We start from the raw sequence: 21,747 nt of genomic DNA, 5'->3' as shown, positions 1-21,747 counted from the left end.
TGTGTTAATCCTGCGATGAGGTAGTTTAATATATAATAAATGGATATCAGTATAGGTGAATAACTTTGTTTAGCTTTATTTATTTGACTAAATTGTGATGAAAACGTGCCAGATTTAGCCAAATGATCATAGTCCAGGGTTTGCAAAAGACTTGCAAAAAAAAACAGACCTCAATGTTTTGTTGAGGCAGCTGTGGCTCGGGAGGTAAAGCAGATTGTCGGAATCAGAAGGTCGGTGGTTCAGTCCAAGGTGTCCTTGAGCAGTGGATATTTGAATGGCTGGGTATAGAAATATGATGGGGGAGTTTTGTTTAGGCTTCGCTGTATCGACTCTAAAGAGCAAGTCTGTACCTCGAATGGCAGCCACCGCCATTATTGTGTGAATGTCCGGGGAAACGGGTAAATGTGGAGTCTAGACAAGAAAAGCACTGAAAAACATGAAAAATGTTGGCATTGAAAAATAACCTTCTGGGATTGTAATGGTCATTACGGGATTAATCAAGAAACAGTATATAGCTTGTGAAAAACTTCAGCCTTTGATCGCAAAATACATGAACATATAAATGAATCTTCTTATTTTGTTACTTTGGCAAGAGCATCAGGTATCAGCGGGATAATGCCCATCAAGGTGTCCAGTATCAGGAACTAATGCATTATGAAGTCCAGAACTGTCATCACAATGTAGTGTTATAAGCTATTTATTGAATGTTTATATAGTACTTACTGATACCAATAATGCTAGTATATCTTGTCTATGATCCATTAGTTATCCGTCAGAATTGGAGAATCATGGGTTAAAGGGCCACAGTTTGATGTAAACACCCTCAAATCAAAGGTGAAAGTCGGCACTTTATCCTCTTTGTCTTCGTTTTATCTGGCCGTCCTCATTCTCCTGCCTGAACTGCATGTTAATGTCAGAGGCAAATTTAATTATCACTTCCGAGGATAATCCATCTCTTGGCTTTAAAGCAGAGCTTTTGGCGGCACCTTTAACACATGTGACGCGGGTTAATTTGAGCCAGACTACTTCAGGCAGGCTGCTTCCCAAATGGGGCTCTCAGGATTAACCAGCAGAGGCCTGTGTGACAGTTTGATAGACAGCACTCCTCACTCTGCTCTTGATTACAGCTCTCCTCTAATTTAGTTCCCTCAGCTTTAATAATGTCTGGTCAGATCTGGTCTCGCCCAAACACTTGCGAACTGATGGTGTGTTTTGATGCTGTTTGACTTGAAGGAATGGGCTGTCATTTACTGACTCATTGAAACATAAACCACAGTAGAAAGTACGGCCTGAAGGATGATCGGGACTGAGTGAGAAGGCAGAGACGGATGTGGGCACCTGTTGGCTCCAGGTTTGTTGGTTTTGGCTGGTCCTTGCTGTCTCCGACGTCTCAGCCGTCCGCTGGGGTCAGGAGTGCCTCCCCCGAGAGGCAGCCGCTGCCAGACGGCATCAAAACGGAAAGACGAGCTGAATGAGGGAGGGAGGATGAAGAGAAGGAACAAACAAAAAAAGAATCAAAAGAAAAGCAGGAAGGAAGGAACAGAGTGCCAAGATAAAGACGTCCTGTCTGTCATTTTAGCACCAGCAGTTTGTCCTGTGAAGGCTTGAAAGGGCTGCTGCCTTTCTACCATCCTCTCCGCTGATATTCAGAATCCAATTAGTGGTTGTGGTGGAGCGGGCTTCCTCAGTGACAGTGGCCCATTTGTAAGACGAGCTATCAATGAGGAACACTGACAGAGGTAATATTTTATTAACGTCTCCCTGTATTCTGCAAATAATGGCTCTTTTTGTCAAGCTTTCCAAACTTGTGTTAGAGTTCAGAGACGGAAGCAGAAAAGATGAAGAAACAAAAAACAGCAGAACGCGAAGGTCAAGCCTCTTCACCTGTCTTATTGTTGAAATTCTGAAGATGAACGGCCGATCGTAAAGTTCAGGTATAAATCTTTTCGGATCAGAATTGATGTACAGGATCCTGTCCTCCATTGCATTCCGCAATATGGCCACTGAGAAAAGGGATGTGTGCTATCCTGACTTTATAATCAGTAACAACCTGCAAGAGTCACCGAAATTAAAGATGGCAGGAAAAGGCATGAAAGTGTCCCAGTGGTTACCATGTGTCATCTCTTTTAGGAGCAGTGCCGATACCATATTTGAGTTTTCCAAAACTATGCATTTTTCAGTTCTTTGGGGAATGCAAACATATTCTGCAAAAAATATAATTATTGTTGCCTAGAGTGTCCAAACACAAGCTGCACTGCAAGTTTTTTGGTCTTAATGAGTTTGAGTTCAATTAGTTTTCCAATGCTCTGCAATGTTATGGGCATAATTTGGTCTGTACCAAAAAAAAGTTCAATACCATTTCAACCCAAGTCTGTTCAGCCACTGGGACATTCACGAATGCTGTATTTTAGTAGTCATCAACAACTCCCAAAAGGAAGTCGCACAGCGTATAAATCAGACGAGATATTATGTGTTTTCTCACCCCAGTGATCAGTTCTCGTCAAAAGGTTTCAAAAAGTGCTGGATCGAACCTGGCGGTATGTGAAATAGTTCACAAATTGGTCTTGAGAGGCTGTTTACAAATGTGGTGGGATATTATTAGGCTAAACTTCCAGCAAGCTTGTCTCAGCAAGAGATTCTTTTCCACTGCTGTTACTACGTGGCTGCTTTCTTGCTGGAATAACAGGAGTCGTTACTTCTCTAAATCCCTGAAATTCTGTTTATTTAACATAGCATTAAGTAATGACTCTTTAAAAACAGCCAAGTTATGTTCAGGGATTCATTTATGTGTAATTTTACAACAGCAGGGTTGCTAAACAAAACTGTGTTTGAGTCCCTTTTATGCTGTATCACAGATACACAAAACAAAAAGGTGCGACTGCCAGTCGTAACTGTCTGGGGTCTGTTTGTGAACAAGTCCAACATTGAATTGCAGAGTGTGATACTCCAGCCTAGAGTGCAAGGTTTTCCAGTCAGCTTCATGGTTGCTGAAGTCAACAAATAGTATTCTGATGTTGCTGCTGTTGTTGTGGCTGTTCAATGTGTGTGAAGACCGAGTGGCGGGCAGTGGATATGACAATCCTCTGTAGATGTGTTGGTTCTGAAAGCATGCTGATGAAGGTCCAGGCTAGCAGGGATGTTGATATGTCCCCCCTCTGCTGTAAGAGGACTATCTCAGAGGCTCTAAGAAGTCTATTATGATGCACTATGATGATAAAATGATACAATCTAAAAAAAAAAAAAACAGATTGTTTACATAATGCACGGTGTCCTTTTGATAGCCAAAATTTAACTATTCGATTATTGTGTAAAACCTGTAGTTGCCCACAGGATGATATAGCCACTGCCTTCATACACTGTTTTCCAGAGTAAACAGATGAAAGATCCACAGTGTTGAACTGTTGATAAGCTGAAGAGAATAAACTAAACAAAAAAAAAAGAAAATACAGATGACTTAAATTAAACAGTTTGTTTTCCAGGACACGGATGATAAAAAAGAAAAAAAAAACCCTCTCCTGACTCTCGTCTCTCTGGTGAAGATGAGCAGTGGCACATTTCGGATGTCTTGTTTTCCTCGTGCATCTGTTGTGTGTCTTCACAACGTGGACAACATTATAACTGGAACTATTCTTGGCCGGTCTATTTGTACCATATGGTATTTTATCAAGACTTCATCCAATCAAGATGGCGTCAAAATCCAAATGCACTTCAGCAACATGTTGAGGATTAAAACAGAGACTGAAAAACCGAGAAGATGATGAAAGGTGTAAGACAGATGCCTCTACGCATATCTTAGATAGTTCTTTGTGTGCTGGGGATTTTTTAAATTTTTCAGCCATAAAGGAGCTCCTTGTCTCTTTTTTTAATCAGTCTTTTGCCTCCACATACTTTTCCTGTCTGGCTTGGTTGACCTTTTCCAAGCCGTAATGGGTTTTTAAATCATGGTGATATTTTCTTCATAAAAAGGGCTTCTACCACTTCAGCAGTCGAGGATGTGAAAGCAGCTGGTCCAGAGTGGATGATCTGTCTCGTGATGGTTGAGAGTGTTCGAGCTTTGGACACACAGTGACAGTGGACAGACAGCGAATGAAACATTGCCTTGAGTCTGCCTCCATTTTTTTTTTTTTTATTGACCTGTCAGAAGTGAGTTGACGTCTGAGCAGAAAGATTTACAGGCTCCATTTAGGACAGGATTGATTTCTGTCACCAGCAGCTCTGAGGAAAGATTGTGTACATATAGCTCTCTCTTTGATTGATTAATGCTTTCTTACAGTTTCTGGTTTGTCTTTTCAGTCTGTATTTTAATATGTTTTCACCTTCATCTCTATTTTAGTGTTTTTTGCTGTTTTAACTGAAGAAAATAGCCTTTTTTTAATGTGTCGGCGCAGCTCGAGAGTCAATATCAACTTCGATCTGAACTCGTGTTTTTCACCAACGGCGGCGACTGTCTGCAGGAGTTATTAATAAGCTCCTTAAAAGTTGTCTGACAATAAACTGAACAGATTATTGGAGGCAGCATTATCTGCAATTCCCTCGTTCGGCATTATGAATTTTGTTCAGTGAAATGTTGAGCATCGACGCAATTTGAGAGGAAGCTCTGTTTTCTGCCAAAAGGCTTTATGAGTGAACGTGTTAGGAGGAGACTGATTTAATTCCTTTTTCATTCCTCACAGTTGGATTCGTTCTCTTTAGGGTCACAGTCTGTCTGGTGTCTGCCGTAAAGTTATAATAAAAAGTCTGCGAGTGCAGAAAAGTAAGTGAAATGTGAAGTTGATCCCAGTGTGGGTTATGATGTAGATGCCTTCAGGGGAAACATTTGAGTTTGCCGCATGTGGCATCAGCAGATGTCGCGTTTGATGGTGACTGCTAATGGTTCAGTTTTTTCTTTGATCCTTTTTTGTCGGATAGCGTGTTGGTGAGGTTGTCATTTGTGGACGATTCCGCATCAGAGCTCTTTCATGTCAGCGCGGCCTAATTAAACTGCACGCGTACAATAACTGGGGGTTTGAACCCATTGTGCTCCTTCGGCGGCAATTTCACATGTCTCTGTTTTCGCCTCCGCAGAGCACCTGAAGACGGCGCTGGAGGAGTACATGGTGCGGCTGCCAAAGGTTCGCATCCTGAGGACCAAGAAGAGGGAGGGGCTGATCAGGACACGCCTGCTGGGAGCCGGCCTCGCTAAAGGAGAAGTCATCACCTTCCTGGACTCCCACTGTGAGGCCAACGTCAACTGGCTGCCTCCGCTGCTGGGTGAGGAACACACGTCAGCATTAATTACTACATTCTAGTTAGAAATACACCGATCGACCGACCCAGGACCGGAGTCCAACAGTTTTAGGCATGAGCGGCGATGACCGACAACTGGCCGGTTAGTGTCAGACGAATGGGGTTTGGCATCTAAACAAATATATTGAATTAATCCATCGCTGGTTGTTCTGCTTCCAAAGAACAAGTGGGAACTTCTGCTCAGTGATCAGACTCATTCACCTTGTTCACACAGTAGCATGTTGAGCCAAAAATCCTCTGACATCTACTTTTTAACCCCAAAAGTAAAAGAAAAAGAATAAGATCTGAGATCACCTCCTCACAGCTTCAGACCAGAGCAACCGTCAGTCTGGTTGAACCATTGTACAGTGATTTGTTCTCCCTGTATAAAACAGATTCTTCTGTAAAGAGGACTCTCTGCAACCCAAAAATATAAAAGATGAATTCAAACATAATTCAAACTTTTGTTCCAAGCGATTGTAGAACTTTTTTAAACGTTGCTGTATTGTGTATTCTCCTTCTAACTTTCCTCAAATCTTTGAGTTTTCTTTTTTGTGAAATGCTGAAGCCTCTTTACTCACCAGGACTCTAAAAACTATTGAAAATAAACAGCCTGAGAAGAGAACATCATGCTGCGGGTGAACTGCTCCCAGCTCCCAGACATCAGCAATCTGTGAGCAGGAGTCGTGAGCAGCCTCAGATATCGCTTTGTGTGGACTAGAAAAGCTCCTCTGCACCATCCATTGTCATTAATGGCTTCTCTCTGCGTGTCTCTCAGATCGCATCGCCCAGAACAGGAAGACCATCGTGTGCCCGATGATCGACGTCATCGACCACGACAACTTCGGCTACGAGACGCAGGCGGGGGACGCCATGCGAGGGGCGTTTGACTGGGAAATGTACTACAAACGGATCCCCATCCCGACCGAGCTGCAGAACAACGACCCCAGCGAACCCTTCGAGTGAGTGCAATTATTTCTGACACGTTTGACGTCACATCCCGACTGTCTTACTGCGCCATGAGTGCACACATCTGTGACACGAGTTGACCAAGAGTGAGTTGAATCCCTCAGCTCAGTGTTTTGGCATCACACTGTTTTGAATCCACAGGCCTCAAAACCCTCATTTTTCACTGAAGGGGGCTTCTGTTAGCACTGCACTGCTTCTACACTCATACTAATCTTCTATTAGACCTGGGTGTTGCCTGAGATAAGCAGTGACTGAGGTGCAGTTTGTGTCTTATAGTCTTTAAAGCATTAGACTACATCTGCGTTACCAGCGGTAAGTCAGACGAAGCATTTCTTCTCTCCTTCTGTGCAATTCATTCAAATATGTCGCTTTTGAAATGGGAGATCCTAAAAACCACCTTAATATAATGCTGCAATCTACAGTAAGTAACAATAGCATTCATCTCTTGGACAACAGTGCAAATCCAATATATCTTCTTCTCCTCCTCCTCCTTCTTCCTCTTCTTCTTCTTCAGACTCCTCTGCTATGTCGCTGTGTTACACATTCCTGCTACAAACTCCAACTGCTGAGATGCAGTCGAGTGCTTCAGGAAGAAAATGATTCATACATTGATGTTGAAAGGTGTATTTTTATATTGCTCAGCTAGCTGTAGTGAAAAGAAATGTGTGCTTTGTTTCCAATGCTTCTTTAGATTTACACAAAATGATGAGTGAGTTATTTGAGGTTGCACAAAACGCAGCTGTCAGTCGAATACATGTCAGCAATTGAATTAATCCCCAACAAAAATGATTGAAAAGCTTTTGAGTCATATTTTAATGAAATATGGCCTTGTTCTGTGATTGCTGCTTCCTAAATGTTAATATTTTCTGGTTTATTTGCTCCTCTGCGACTGTAGACTGAATATCTTTGGGTTTAGGATAAAACAAGACATTTGAGGAAGTCATATTGGGCTTTCGGAAACACTGACAAACATTTTTCACCATTTTCTTACATTTTATAGACCAAATCGAACTATATACTAAGAGCTAATAGATTAATCGAGAAAATGTTGTCGTATATGGATGAAAATGTGCCATTTTTTCTGTTTTATGCCACTGTAAATGTATGAATGTTGGGTTTTTGGACTGTTGGTCGGATAGCATAAGTTCTTTTTTTCATAATTTGTGTCATTTTATCAACTACATTTTGAAAGTAAGGTTCATTTTAGCCTCGTTGCTCATTTCAGTTTCAAGAATAGTAACTCCTTGGAAACGGAAACCACAGATATAGGAGATATAGGGGTATATTACTGTATAACATCAGATCCCCAGGTAATACTTTTGTGCAAACAGGACTGATGGCTTTCGACCACAGTGTCCTTCGTCAACACGCAGCAGCACAGATATGTAACCTTTAAGTAATGGAAGCCAACATAAATACACCTCACCCAGAGACTCACTTCGCTATTTGTAAGGCCAAATGACTCGGCATGTGATGCCAGAAACTCTATTTGTGAGCCTCGAGGGGATTAGTTCGACAGCGTTTCTCTATGTTCGGATGCCAAGGTCTATTTGAGTGTCCGGGGAAATACAGTACAGGTATCATCAGGCAGGGCTGTAGTGCAGGAAGATAAGAGACTAAAGAAGAAGAAATGAGCTGCAGAACAATCAGAATCAATCCTCATTTGGTGAATTAGTCTGCTCTTCTTGCCCAATGAAATGACCTTCATCAGTGCAAATCCAATTTGAGTCGCAAAGATTTTCATTTTCATTCTGATTGACATTGCCGCAGCGGAGAATGAGGCACGGCGGGACGGCAAAATCCATCTTGGAGGTGTGTGTGTGTGTGTGTGTGTGTGTGTGTGTGTGTGTGTGTGTGTGTGTGTGTGTGTGTGTGTGATTTTATCCCCGTTCTCATGCCTCTGTCACTGTCTCTCTCATCAATGCCATCACTGCTCTCGCTCTCCCTCTTTTCTTTCCCTCCGTCTCCCTCTCATCTCTCCTTCAGGCTCCAGTGTTTCATTTAGCGATGAGCTCAGGCCCTGACACTCTCTTTCCTCAAGGTCAATGGACTGAAATGGATAATATCAACTTGAGCATTTCTAATTAAATCAAAACTGTAAGTTGGAATATTCATGGTCTGTTGGGTTGGATCTTACAGTGACTAAGGAAGACCTGCAGGGATTTAGTCCGGCTGGAGAAACTGATGTTTGAACAAAACCTCTGAGAGGTGCAGAAGTGCCTTAAACCTGCATTCTTACCAGCAACAACAGGGGCAACTGCACTGGTTTCAAAAAGAAGCCTGTATGTAAGCTTATGAGGAAATTACCCTAGTTCTCTCTTGATTTATCACCTCAGTAAACAGTTTACTAACAAGTTAATGATCTTAATCACTAGTGTTGAGTCTTCTTCACTAAAGTATGATGATTATTTTGTTAATTATAAGAGTAAAATAGAGGGTATGTTTTACGGCCTAGCTGCACCAGGACAGAGACAGTACCAGAGACGTTATATAGAGGAAGCAAACCCCTTAAAGCATTCTGATTAGACTAGCCTGCAACGCCAGAGATCGTCTGCTTTGTCACAGCCGAACCAGAAAACAAACCAGCCACAGTCGCGAGTTGTTGTTTGACAGTTGAGATGAGCTGACGGCCTCACGTCACATCGCTCTGCACTGAGCCGTTAAAGAAGCTGTTGGTGTTGATTTTCTATCAGATTTGACTGCCAGTTCTATACATGCAGTTTTTATGTCCTAGTGACCATTGAACTTGCAGTTATGGCTTTCTCCCCAATCATTTACATAGGGGCCTGGTCTTTTTTAGCCACTCAGAGGTACTGCCAAGATGGCAGACAAGCGGCAAAACCTGCCTAAAAGGATGTTAATGTTTCAAAGCTTAGGCTTCCCAGTTTGACTCTCTCGTCCAAATATGGTCACTTCTAGCGCCAAAGAAACAAGGTCAAACGTTATGCGATACTGTATAAATTATACCTATTTAGAATTGCATTCATTTGTTATTGTCTGTTTATATTTTTAGAATGTCTTTTAATTATTTTTAGTGTTGTTTGTTGTTTTTCGCACCTACAAACCACAGCTAAGTCTGCCTATGTGAAAATTTACTTTGCCATAATAAACAATTTGGATTCTATAATGTAATTTGTGAAAAATGCTTATTGCGGTTTCCCGGAGCACAAAGTGACGTTTTCAGATTGCTACTTTTGTCCAAACAACAGTCCAACGCTCTAAAAAGACTTTAATTTATTGTCATAAATGCAGCAAATCTTCAGCTTTTGGAATCTGAAACCAGCAAATGTTAAAACATTTTTGGTTAAAAAGTGACTGAAACATTTAATTGTCAAAATAGTTAGCGATTCATTTTGTTTTGATCGTCTAATCGTTGCATCTGAATGTTTGATCGAAGAATAATTAAGACGAACAATCTGGTCAAGCACACAGGAAGTGTCAAAAGTCCAAAAGTCTTGAGGTTTGATACACAGCCTGGTATATTACTTTCAGTGTATTGAATTTTCCTGAACTGTTAAGGTCGCTTCAGTCGATGCGGGTCAATATTCATTCAGTGGCGCTTCTCACTGGCTGGAAGTAGAAGTCTGCAGTTGTGTTGTGGAAATCCAATTTGCCACTGCATTTCCAAAATGATTTCCTTCCTTGAGAAAATAAAATGTAACATCAAAAAGGTTGAGAAGGTAATTACAGCCACTCAGAGCTGCACTGTTCCCTCGCCTGCCTTCTGTCTGGAACATTACAAAAACAAATGTTTGAAAGACTTTCCTGCACATATTTGCCAACATCATTCAGGTCGATATTGCGTTTGTATCTCAGTGTGTGTGGACAGGTAATCAGAAGGAGTCTGTATGGGGGCCTGATGCTAGCAGACAGTCTTTCATTTCCGAGTTTCTGTCTATGTGTGTGTTTGTGTGTATCAAATATATCGTTAATGGCATTTTGGCACCGACTGAAAGCAAAACAAGCCACATCAGCCTCTCCCTGGAGTTGACAACTAAATGTCAGCATGCTAACATGTTCACAGTGACGATGCTAGCAGTGATCGATCGAGTGATTAATTAGTTATCGACTACTAGATAAATTGATACCTATTTTGATGATCGAGTGTACCATCTTCTTTAAACTGAATCCTCTGTGGATCTGTTGGTTCTGAAAGCATGTTGGTGAGAGTCCAGGCAGGCAGGGATGTGATCTTGGATGTGCTGGAGAAACACTTCATCATTATCAGGGCTCCGGTATTGAACGCTAATGTAGAGGAGGTGTGACTGCCAATCAGAACTGTCTGAGGTCTGTCTGCGAGGAAGTCTGATATCCAGTTGCAGAGTGCTCAAGCCCAGAGTGTTCAGTTTCCAATCAGTTTCATGGGGGTGAATAACAAGTGTGGGGTCAGTAACAAAATATAACTGATGATGGTACAATTTACCCTGAGGTGAACATAAATGTATTCATGGCAAGCCACCATTAGAACATCAGGCACTAATGCTGCGCTCACAGTGGGTGAGTCATTTATGTCCGTGTGAAGTTGGGGTCATTATCGCCGTCTATCCAATAGTTACTATTAATATTCAGGACCACAGTGGTAACAATGGCATCTCGAGAGCTGCGCTGCTAAAAATGTTGAAAATGATGTCACAAATATTCTAAAATGCTATTGATTTAGGAAATAAACTCCAAATCCCCACTTGACTGAATTGTTTTGTCAAAAGGAATAAATTGAATTAAATGCCCTCCAGCAAAACAGTTGCAGCACACACACAAAAAAAAAAAAAGTTCCTGAACATCAGCAAAACAAAGCAGTTGCCAAGCAACACAGCAGCAGCAGCAGCAGCAGCAGTGTGAGTGATGACTTTGGGCCAGCATGTTACCATTTTAAATGTGTTGAGCATTCACAGGTGTATTCATCTGTTTTTGAGGAGAAATTTTACTATTTCTGTTGTAAAGAAATGTGAGAAACGTGTCTGAGTACATGTGGAGGAAAAAAAATAATAAAATCTCATCAAGCGATTGTTCCTTGGCGACCACTGCAGAAGCCCAGAGTCCGACATGCTGCATGTCAACTAGAGCTTTGCCTGGATTATATTGCAGTGAAATCAATATCGCATTATATTTATCTGACATCAAAATTACACACAAAATCATTCGTTTTTTGTCAGCGGCAACGTCTAAAACAGAAACCTTCATAACCATTTCAACCATACGATAAACCTCAATGCCATTAAATAACAATTCAAAGTCAACACGTCATTTACTTGAAAACTAAAAGTGAAGTCCACATTAAACGACTTCCTCGAAGACAATTTTACTGCAGCTGCAGTAGGTTTGAATAAGTCTTCTGCAGATGGCCACACACACAGTTCTACTGTTTATTTATGTATCCCTCCCTGTATTATATTTACTACAGCTGCCAAAATACATGGACTGAATAAGATTGAAAAAGGCTGATATTGATTTTTCTCCCTACATCATTCAATTATTAACAAAGTCCCTGTCATGGCCTTCAGAGGTGAACTGCACCCATCAGGTCGACACGACGGAAGATGCCTGAATAAGTAACAAATCCATCATTCCTCAGTGAAACTCCAAATCTCAGGACATGATGAAAGAGTGAGATGAGGGTGAGGGTGTTGCATCGAATTTTTTTAATTGTTTGAATGTTTTATTGAGTATTAATAGAGCAAATAACTGTGATGTCACACTAACAATAACAGTCACTTCCTGATAGACAACTGGCATTTTCAGCTGTGACTGTAATGTTTAAAGATGTATAGTTAAACATGTTGATCTGACCTTTCTGTTTATACGGTGTAGTACATACTGTGGTGCTTCACCAGCATCTTATATATCTTTAATATCTTTAATAACCAGCAGCCAGATCTCAGTATGAACTGCTAGTTTGACTAAACCAAACTCCAGTTAGTCTCAAGTTTCCGACCTCACATCTTACTTACTTATGAGATTTGACAGCATCAAACATGAATTTTAGACGATTGCGACGTAACATCACAAACAAAAGTTACTTTAACTATAATGTAAGCTAATTTGTGATTTGGGCAGGGTATCACCGGGTACCTCGCGATACGATACTATCACGATATTTTGCCCATGATAATATCACGGTACAGTGATTCTGCAATAATCTATATATTGCAAGAAATTTCATCCACGATACATCACGATATCTGTGTCACTGAAGAAATTCAGAATTTATTGACTGCACTGAATCCATTTCACAGGAATTACAAAACATTGTCAATCAATTTTACATGAATGACAGCCAAGTAAAACAAAGTGTATACTGCACAGTGGCTCTTCTTAACACACACACTGACTACAACTTAAATATTATTAAATATCGATATTTGGTGCCAGTGTATCGATAACGTACCTCAATACGGAATATCGTGATATATCGTAGTATCGATATTTTGGTACACCACTACTTGTGATGCAGGGGTTTTCTGCCTGGAAGTTATTGTAAACAGACATCGTGATTGGTTCAAATTGTAACCTGGGGAAAGATGGTTGATTGTCGAGTTAAATCCCCAAATATACATTTAAATCACCGTCGTTAAGATCTTTCTTCAGAAAAATGTAAGAAAAAATTCTACAATTTGAATTGCAATGTAAAAATAATGTTTCTATAGTGATTGTGTTAAGCCTCAAATTAAAAGAATCGAAATACAGATGTTTTTAGAGGTCCAACTGAAAGCAAACAGTGCGTATTGGTGCACATTTGCAGCTGAAGGCGCCTCTGGCTGTGATCCTGGACGTTGCACTGGAACCTGTTGTGTTTAATGGATCCTCGTGTTCACCAGCTTCATCTGAGTCGTGGGTTGTCACTGTTGTCTATCCCGAAGTGTGTGTTTCATCCCTTCACAACTCCAAGAGGCGGAGTGTGTTTGTGTTTTCTCCCTGCGGCGAACAAGAGCACACAATCTCCACCCCACAAATCAGTGCCCACACAGTGTCTCTGCTCTCATACACTCCAGTGACCATACACCAGTTTGCAATCACACACACACCCTTCCTTTGTCCCCCTGCAGCCACCGTTGTTTATGCCTTGTGTCCTGATGAAAGTCTGTCCACTGCATTTCATTGTGGCGCGACTCCGGGGAGGCAGAGTGTGTGTGTTTGTGTGTGTCGGCTTTGTGTTTTTTTCTTCCTCCAGCATGGAGCGATCACCAGCCGTGGACGATGAACTGCTCAGACAAACTGTCTGTCAGCCGGTCAGCCAAATGGAGTCAGTCAGTGTGACAAACATATTTAAAGAGTTGGAGGGCAACGTTTGTGCCTCCTGTGTCTCCGCTCAATCTTACAAGCTTTGTCAAGCCTGTGTGACACTTTTCTACACATTTGAAATAGAACAGGGATCAGAAGGAGGTTCAGCGGACAGTCTACCTTACTGTCCAAAGAAGGGGGAGGCAGAGGAAGAAGAACTTTTGTTGATTTCACAAGATGAAATGTGTGATTATATCCCTGCTCAGTCGTTGTTTACTTACTGTTTGTCTTAAGGGTTCGATGTGTAGGATGTGGGTGCAGAAATGGAATAATATATTCGTAAGTGTGTTTTCATGAGGGTATAATCAGCTGAAAATAAGAATAAGTCTGCAAGCTCACACCCAAAAACTGGACCTTAAATACATGTATTTTTCTCTTTATTTGCTCAAATTTGCCAATAAACGTGAGGTTATTGTACAGTCCATTTTAATTCACCACAAACAGTCAATATACAAACGTTTTGTCGTACCTAAACGACTGAGTAATCGCTGTCTTATTACGTTTAGGAATTGCAACTACTTGGTTTAGTAAAACATTGTGGTCTTGTGGTATATCACTGTTATTCATGGAATTTCATTTACAAACATACCTATGTTACTTAAGTAACTTACATTGCGTTAAGAACATGACATATCCTCACTAGCACGTTAGAATAAGTCACCGTTGACTTCTGGTTAAACACTGGACATGGACAGCAGCCTCCCGAATGAAAGTCCATCCCTGACCTCCCTGTACGGACTTTTCACTCTCACACTACCTCTCCTCACGTCCTCCTTTTCAGATGTAATATTCCCTTCAGCCAGAGGAAGTCACTGCCTAATAACACATTTAAATATGTGTCATAACAATCCTCTTTTTGCTTTAGCAGAAATATTCCTATACTCACTGTCCTTATTAACCAGAAAAATACAGCAGACACACTCTAAACAAGCGCAACAAGAACAAAACAAAACTTGGTTCATCTTTCCTTCTTTCCAACAATCACCCCTGAAGTCACTGAGTTAGATGTGAACATGAATTTGCTCCACTCACTGGTTTTCCCTCGTCTTTCACAAACCTGCAGATCTCACGTGTTCGTCAGCATCAGTTTACTAAAAAAAGGAAAATAAAATACATTACATGCATATTCGTCCAGTCGCCAGGCCTGAGTCACATATGACCTCAGACTCATAGTACATTCAGTGAAAGAAATGGTAATGCCTGTAATAATTAGAGTACATTTTTGCGTGTGGCCTTCTGTCTGATGCAGTTAAGAGCAGACTGAGGACAAACAGGAGGGTTATCCACCACCGTCTATCTCATATCAAATCCTAGTCCAACACAAAATGCTCTCTAGAGTAACAGTGTGTCTCTCTTCTCCGTCGCTCCTCCTGTTTTCTACCAGTAGACTCCTGATGAGAAGCTGCTCAATACATCCGATTCAGTTCCACTCCAGGGAGGAGCTCCCTTCTGCACCGAGCTGAACACCATTATGTTGTTTGGCACCGCTGAGCTTGTCACACCAGTCAGAATTCACAATGGTTCAGATGGGTTAATTGGTTTTTGCAGTGTGCAGTCTCCCTGAGATGCTAAACACATGCAGACACATGCAGACACATGGGGTAGAGCGGGAGCGAACCCAGACTCGTCTCAGACAGTATGAGACGGTGGAGAGCTGCACTCCAACTCTTGACTCTCATTTTATGTCTCTAATAGTTTGTGTTCTATGTGTCCTGCAGGTCACCGGTGATGGCAGGAGGGCTGTTCGCTGTGGACAGGAAGTGGTTCTGGGAGCTGGGAGGATACGACACGGGTCTGGAGATCTGGGGAGGAGAACAGTACGAGATCTCCTTCAAGGTAACAAATGAAACACGCCGCGAAGACACACACACACACACACACACATACACACACACACACTCGCACGCAGCTGCAGTCAAGTGTAGAAAATCAACAGTGTCACTTTGACCTCTGTGTCACTTCTGAAGACAGCCGAGTGGTTACATGTTTGGAGTCGGTCCGTGAACGAGCTGCGGACATTATGTTCTGAATATTTTATAGCATCATTGAATATTAAACAGTAAACAAACAGATAAAAAGAGGTAAAAATGGAAAATTGTACGTAAGCAAGTGATGACAAACTGTTCCCATAAATCCACAGTCAAATATTATAACGAACTGTTTTGTACTTTGTACCATAACTTTGTAATTTTACAGTCAAAATATAGTAGAATTACACATTTTTACTGGATAAAAACATTAAGACTTAATCCCAACAAACACCCTCCAAACCAGGTCTTCAGAGGCACATTTCAAGCCGAGGTGTAATGAAACCTGTTGCTTCAATGTATTATGGTCCTTTTCTTTATAACGACCATAAAACAATCGCTAATAATTTCACTAATGTCTCCAGCAGCGAGGTTTCTGCACTTGGCACCGCTCCTCTGATATCAGTGCAGACTGGCAGGGTATTAGCACAGCATGCTAATGTAGCATGGTTCCTTTTTATTTGACGATTTAATTAATTGCATGAAGTTGTGAACACACTGTGAGCGTCCACGTGTCACGTCGGTTCACGTCGGTGCCGTGACTTTGTGATTTGAAATCCCAACCTGTGTTTGAACGCGAGGTGAAACGGTCATAATGGAGCTGTAATAACCGGGGAATGCTTTCAACCTATTTGGCGTGATTTGAAATTAATTCGATCTTAACTTAGATTGACAGCCCTAGTTAAGTGCCATCGATGACATGATGACGTATGAGGTCCCGGTGTTGTGTAGTGACCTGAGATGTCTCTTAAAGAAAGTCTTTATGTTGACATGTAATCGCTTCTAAAGGGGGAAAGTGTGTCTTCATACGGTTCCCCTCATGTTTTATTCAACATGGCTAATGTAACCACGAGACGTTCTTCATCCATTAGAGCCAAACATGCTCTGTTCATGGCTGACTCTCCCTATAATCAGAATACCGTATTAAATCGTGTTTTTTTTATTCCTGGTGCTTCAGCATGAATTATTCTGTAGTGTAGCCGTAACTGTTTGCGACTCGGCCAGCATGCTAAGAACCCGTCTCTGCTGCCTCCGAACAGACAGAAGGGCCAGTCGCAATAATTGAATTCTGGTTTGAATGAGTAAGGACTTTTGTCGTCTCACTCAATTAAGCACAAAGGCCACTGCCGGCTAGCTTGATTTGATTGGACATATGCTGCAGTGTGATACTTAATGTTGTTCCTCAGAGTGAATTTCCACTGGAGAGGATTTGATGTATTAAAAGTTGAGCATCCAAATCAAATAGCTGTCAAATTAGTTTTACCTTCTCCTGCCTCTTCATAGAAATGCACACTGTGGCAGCGACTTCTTCACATTTTGGTGCTGGTTTCTGAAAAGCGCCGTACAAGTCTAGCCCGTTCTTTTTAATCGTTATGCCTTCCTCGTGCCATCGAGGTGTTTTTGTCTTCGTGGTTCGAGATGAGCAGATTGTCGAGGTTTGCGTGTTCGAGGTGAGTGATGAGACTTTCGCTTTAATCTTACAGGAGCTAAACTCAAGCTCTTGATCCCTCCTGCAGCGAGGCGCCCCCTGTTATTAAGCTCAAGTGTTTCAGTCAGGGATGAGGACAGCTGAAGGGATCGGAGGAGCAGGTCAGACCTTCCCTACAGAGAGATGTGAAGAGGGTGGATTCAGTCTGTTATTCCCCCCCCCCCCCCCCGATTCTCTTTGTCCAAGCTGGAGTGGTGCAACAAACTTGACAAGGAATAATTGAATTGAAACAGCAGCCAGCTGATGTCCACTCCGGAGGATGCAGAATAACAACAAACTGGAAATGATCGAGTCCAAAACGAACGAAAGGAGGGAGCTGTATTTTTCTCTCTGTCAGCAGACTCCAATCAGTTGAGGCATCTCACATCACGCACAGAGAACTTGGAAAAAAGTTGTTTCTGGTCTGGAAAAACTTCTTTGACATAACGGAGAGATTCAAGTCACGACAGAAGTATGAGTAGGTTGCGAGACCTGTGAGTTTGTGGAGGACGGTGTGCTGTGAGGTGGAAAGAGAGGTCAAGGAAAGTATTGATTAACCCTGTATGGTTCTGATTGAGTCACTAGAAAGCCTCCTGCATCACAGCTTGTGTTATCTGGAAAGTTAACATGATGGATAAGTGAAAAAGTTGGTGTTTTGCTTCATAGGACCATATCGCCCGTTATCTACAAATCAAGTGTACGTCATCATGTTTTTTGTTTTTGTTTTTTGTTTCTTTTTTTAGCATTTCAGGCATCCATTGGTTTCATTCATCTCTGTCAAATAAAAAGTCCATTGTTCAGGATTTTAGTGGCATCTAGCCATGAGATTTTTGAAAATACCCCCAAAAAACATGAGAAGGTCCTCTCTGGAGCGGGTGTCTGTTTTGTCCGCTCTGGGCTACTGTAGATAAAGAAAAGGACCTGCCACCTCTGTGGTGAAAACCAAGTAAAAACGAAATACACAATGATTTTTAGGGGCCATCCAGACCGGCGAAAGCGATCTTTTTTCCTCTGTCTTCCTTGGCATCGTTTCAAGAATATTTGCATCCACACGGATCCACTGAAAATGACCGAAAACGCTGTCGTTCATATTCCAGGCCCATAGGTGGCACTTGACATTCACCAAAAACGCAGAAGAAGACACGGAGCATGTGCATTAAGCTTGCGTGCTGTAAACAAACAGACAGTAGACGGAGAAACCGAACACAACAAGAAGAAGATGAAAAGGGCTAGTGCAAGGAAACCAGAATCGTTTGTGTGGAACGTTAATGAGGTCGAACTGCTGCTGTGACTCACACTCAACTACAAGGCGAGTAAGTTGCAAGACAGGCTCAATATCTTCTGCAGCACGAACACGAGCATGTAGTCCGCCATTGTTTTTGTTGTTGTTAGGAGACGTTGCGGGGTTCAGCGGGGTGGGGCGATGGCATCATCATTTTGGAAAGTATGTGGATTCGCTGTCCACATGAAAACGGGAGGGCTGCATTTTCGGATTTTTCCACCCTGAGACCCGTTTTCAAAAAAGTGCGTTTTCAGGCGCTGCGTTTTCAGGAGCCGTATGGACGGTCGGCCAAAACGATACAATACGTGTGCGTTTTCGCAAAAGAGTGTTCTTGTCTGGACGGCCCCTTAGTTTCAGCAAACAGTAATCAAAACATTACGTTGAGTATTAGATTACATGTCAGCCAGTAGCTCCTCCGAAATTCGACACACAGGAACTTTAAGTTGCTGTTTGTCAATAAACTGAAAATTCATTGACCAACGTTTTGATGATCGATTGATGATTTAAGGCCAAACAATCACTGGTTCACTGATATTTATCTGTCATTACAATTATTAAAAAGATAATCAGAATTAACAACAATGGCTGTGGCGCTCACCCATGACTTGCTTGTGGAGCCGGCCTCAAGTGGACATTTGAGGAACTGCAGTTTTTGGTACTTCTGTGTTGGCTTCATTTTTCATCCCTTCGGATTGCCGCTTGGTGGAGCTGAAAATACCGGCAAACATCCGAAATACGCTTGAGTGACGCTCTCACATCAAATCAGCATCTGTTTTGTTTGTTGTTGTGAGAGAATGCAGCTTAAGTGAAGACTAATAAAATAGGTTCTGAGGCTTTAAAACAGCAGCAGTGTGCAGCATGTTTAGCTGTGAGGTGACTTGAAGTTAATGAATTGAAATGGTCCTTTTTAAATTAAGTGTTATCTCTGCCGGAGCTCGACTGGTGAAATACAAAAAGGAAAGCAGGGGTTGAGCACGGGGTGGAAATTCTTAATCTTAAAGAGCTCACACACTTTTAATATCTGACCTTCGACTGAGTATATTTAAAGCGAAGCATCACCTAAAATCCATCTTTAATATTTCTTAAACTCACTCCCTGTAGACTTGAAAGGTCTCTCTGCTTTCCAAAAAGCAGCGTAACAAATCAAAGTTGAAGTCTTTGTCGTTTAGCTGAGCGTGATTGACTCTTCGTGTTCTCTTTGATGTCGTTGGCTCGCTCTCGTCTCTCCGCAGTAGAGGAACACTTGAACTTTGTGGAGTTGTTTTTTGAATTGTGTTCTCTCTTCTGCGCTCCTCACACAAGATGATTCATGTCACCCACCGGTTTTACGAGCTCGTCAACACTCGCATGATATTAATCTCGACTTTAACTTCTCCTCTTTTGTCCAGGCGCACCCTCTCCCGCCTTTCATCCCTCTCTCCTCTGCATCACGACCAAGTCGACGACCTCACGTCCTCCCACTCCTTCATCCTCGCCTCTCTTTACATCCCAACCTTCTTTCCTCTCAGTTTTATCCCTCTCACTCTTTTGGTTTCATCTCTCTGATTCATCGACCTTCTCCTTGTTCAGCTGCGCAAACACCAGTGCGGTACATTTCACCAACACCCCTCCCCCGGTTTTTATCGCCGCTGACTCTCTGTGTGTGTCTCTCTGCAGGTGTGGATGTGCGGTGGTCGGATGGAGGACATCCCTTGCTCCAGGGTAGGACACATCTACAGGAAGTACGTCCCCTACAAAGTTCCTGGAGGGGTGAGCCTGGCCCGGGTGAGTCTCAGGTGGTTTGATAGCATGTTAATGTGGACATGAGGACTGTCTTTGCAGAATATTTTTCTTTACACCTGCATTTTTTTCCTTTTTCTGGTTTGTTTCCTTTGTTTGTCTTTCATGGTCAAACGTTTTTCATCGAACGTGACGAGGTTCAGTGATTTTGAACACGGCGCTGCAAAGAAAAGCTTCTATCAGAAATATGATAAAGAGTCAGTTTACCTAAGTAGCATTAATAAATGAAAGTATTTTCACTCTTGCCATGCTGATGGTTTCGGGGTTACTTGCAGAGGTGTTGAGATCTCTGCTGCTGCTCCGGCACAAAACACACATTAATTAAACGGCAGAACACATTTTTTTTTGTCTTATTTCTGCCTTCAAAAGAAGCTACGTTTTTTTTTTTTTTTCAGCTTTTCTGAATGTATTATCCGGCTGCTTTGACTACCACAAACCAAATCCCATTCACCTTCAGTTTTACTCAAACTTTGCTTAATAAAACCAGAACTGGGGATCAAAACTCAACACTTTTTGGTAGTATTAACAAGATTTGTATTAAAAACTATTCATCAGGGAACATTATGTGATTTGTGATCATGTGCCGTCGTCTTCTGTGTATAAAAGTAAGAGCTGTGTGAAGTCTGATAAAACGCCTCCAGTGATGTCGCTCACGTCAGTCGGGGCTGAAAACTTCTGTTGGGGCAGCAGACTAATCAGATTTGTTCCTCAAACCAGATCCTTAAGACGGACTGATCAGACTCTCCAAACAATCATGCTGTCAAGTTGCAGAGCAAACAATTTATGTCAGTCCGAAATCTGTTTTTCTCTGTTGTCTCCCACGTGGATCTGCTAGTAGCAGAGCCGATCCCGCTCGTCCTCTGACGCACTTCCGTCACTCTGGAATTCGTCGCCGTGTGTCCCGCTGCCAGTGACACAGAAGACACTTTGAAATCAGATATAAGCTGCCAGAGCGGCCCAACAGAGACACGAGTGGAGAAACTTTAATTGCATTTCCACGTCTAAATGTGGTTTAGATCTGATTTGCAAAAATCACATTTCATGTGTTTGTGTTTTTTTGCTGTGTGGACTTCCTGAAATCAATCTGGAGCATAAAGCCACAGAAGTGAACCTGCCAGACCTCTGTCGGCTGTTTGATGCTAACGGTTCAAGGCTATATTAGCCGCTACCAGAACACGAACACAGCCGATCGAACTGTCAACTGAGTTGAATTGTAAGGCTGCAACAGTTTGTCAGTTATTTTCTACATGAATCACTTGTTTGTACTTTAAAAATGTAAATGTCAAACGTCCGTGTTTCCCAAAAATCCAAGTCAAGTCAGGTTTTTTTAGGTAAAACATTTAATACAACAAGCATAAACTCAATGTGCTTAAATTTAAAAAGTAAAGTAAACACATATTATATAGGAAGATATAACATATATAAAAAACCAAGATGAAGTCCTCAAATGTCCTGTTTTGTCCACAACCCAAAGATATTCAGTTTACTGTCATAAAGGAAGAAAGAAACCAGAAATTATTCACATTTTAAGAAGCAAACATTGAGAATTTTGATCACTCAAAACTGATCAATTGTCAAAATAATATACTAATTGTTTAACTGAATAAACATTGCAGCTGTAATGTATTGTGGAAAATGTAGGCAACGGATTTTGACGAGGAAATAAAGCGTGGAATAGA

At 41.8% G+C, this 21,747-nt stretch overlaps 1 protein-coding gene across 1 annotated transcript in view; it reads left to right on the top strand.

Moving 5' to 3' along the window:
• galnt10 (UDP-N-acetyl-alpha-D-galactosamine:polypeptide N-acetylgalactosaminyltransferase 10 (GalNAc-T10)) overlaps positions 1–21,747 on the top strand; it is a 95,304-nt gene that overhangs the window by 56,543 nt on the left and 17,014 nt on the right. The window contains exons 5-8 of the mRNA XM_030437506.1: positions 5,065–5,250; positions 6,044–6,227; positions 15,231–15,348; positions 19,946–20,053. Coding sequence (XP_030293366.1) covers positions 5,065–5,250; positions 6,044–6,227; positions 15,231–15,348; positions 19,946–20,053 — 596 coding nt within the window. The remainder of the gene's footprint in view (positions 1–5,064; positions 5,251–6,043; positions 6,228–15,230; positions 15,349–19,945; positions 20,054–21,747) is intronic.

Source organism: Sparus aurata, chromosome 13 (assembly GCF_900880675.1).
Source record: "Sparus aurata chromosome 13, fSpaAur1.1, whole genome shotgun sequence".
NCBI lineage: Eukaryota > Metazoa > Chordata > Actinopteri > Spariformes > Sparidae > Sparus > Sparus aurata.
The sequence above is the reverse complement of the archived record's forward strand: the minus strand, read 5'-3'. Positions and strand labels throughout refer to the sequence as shown.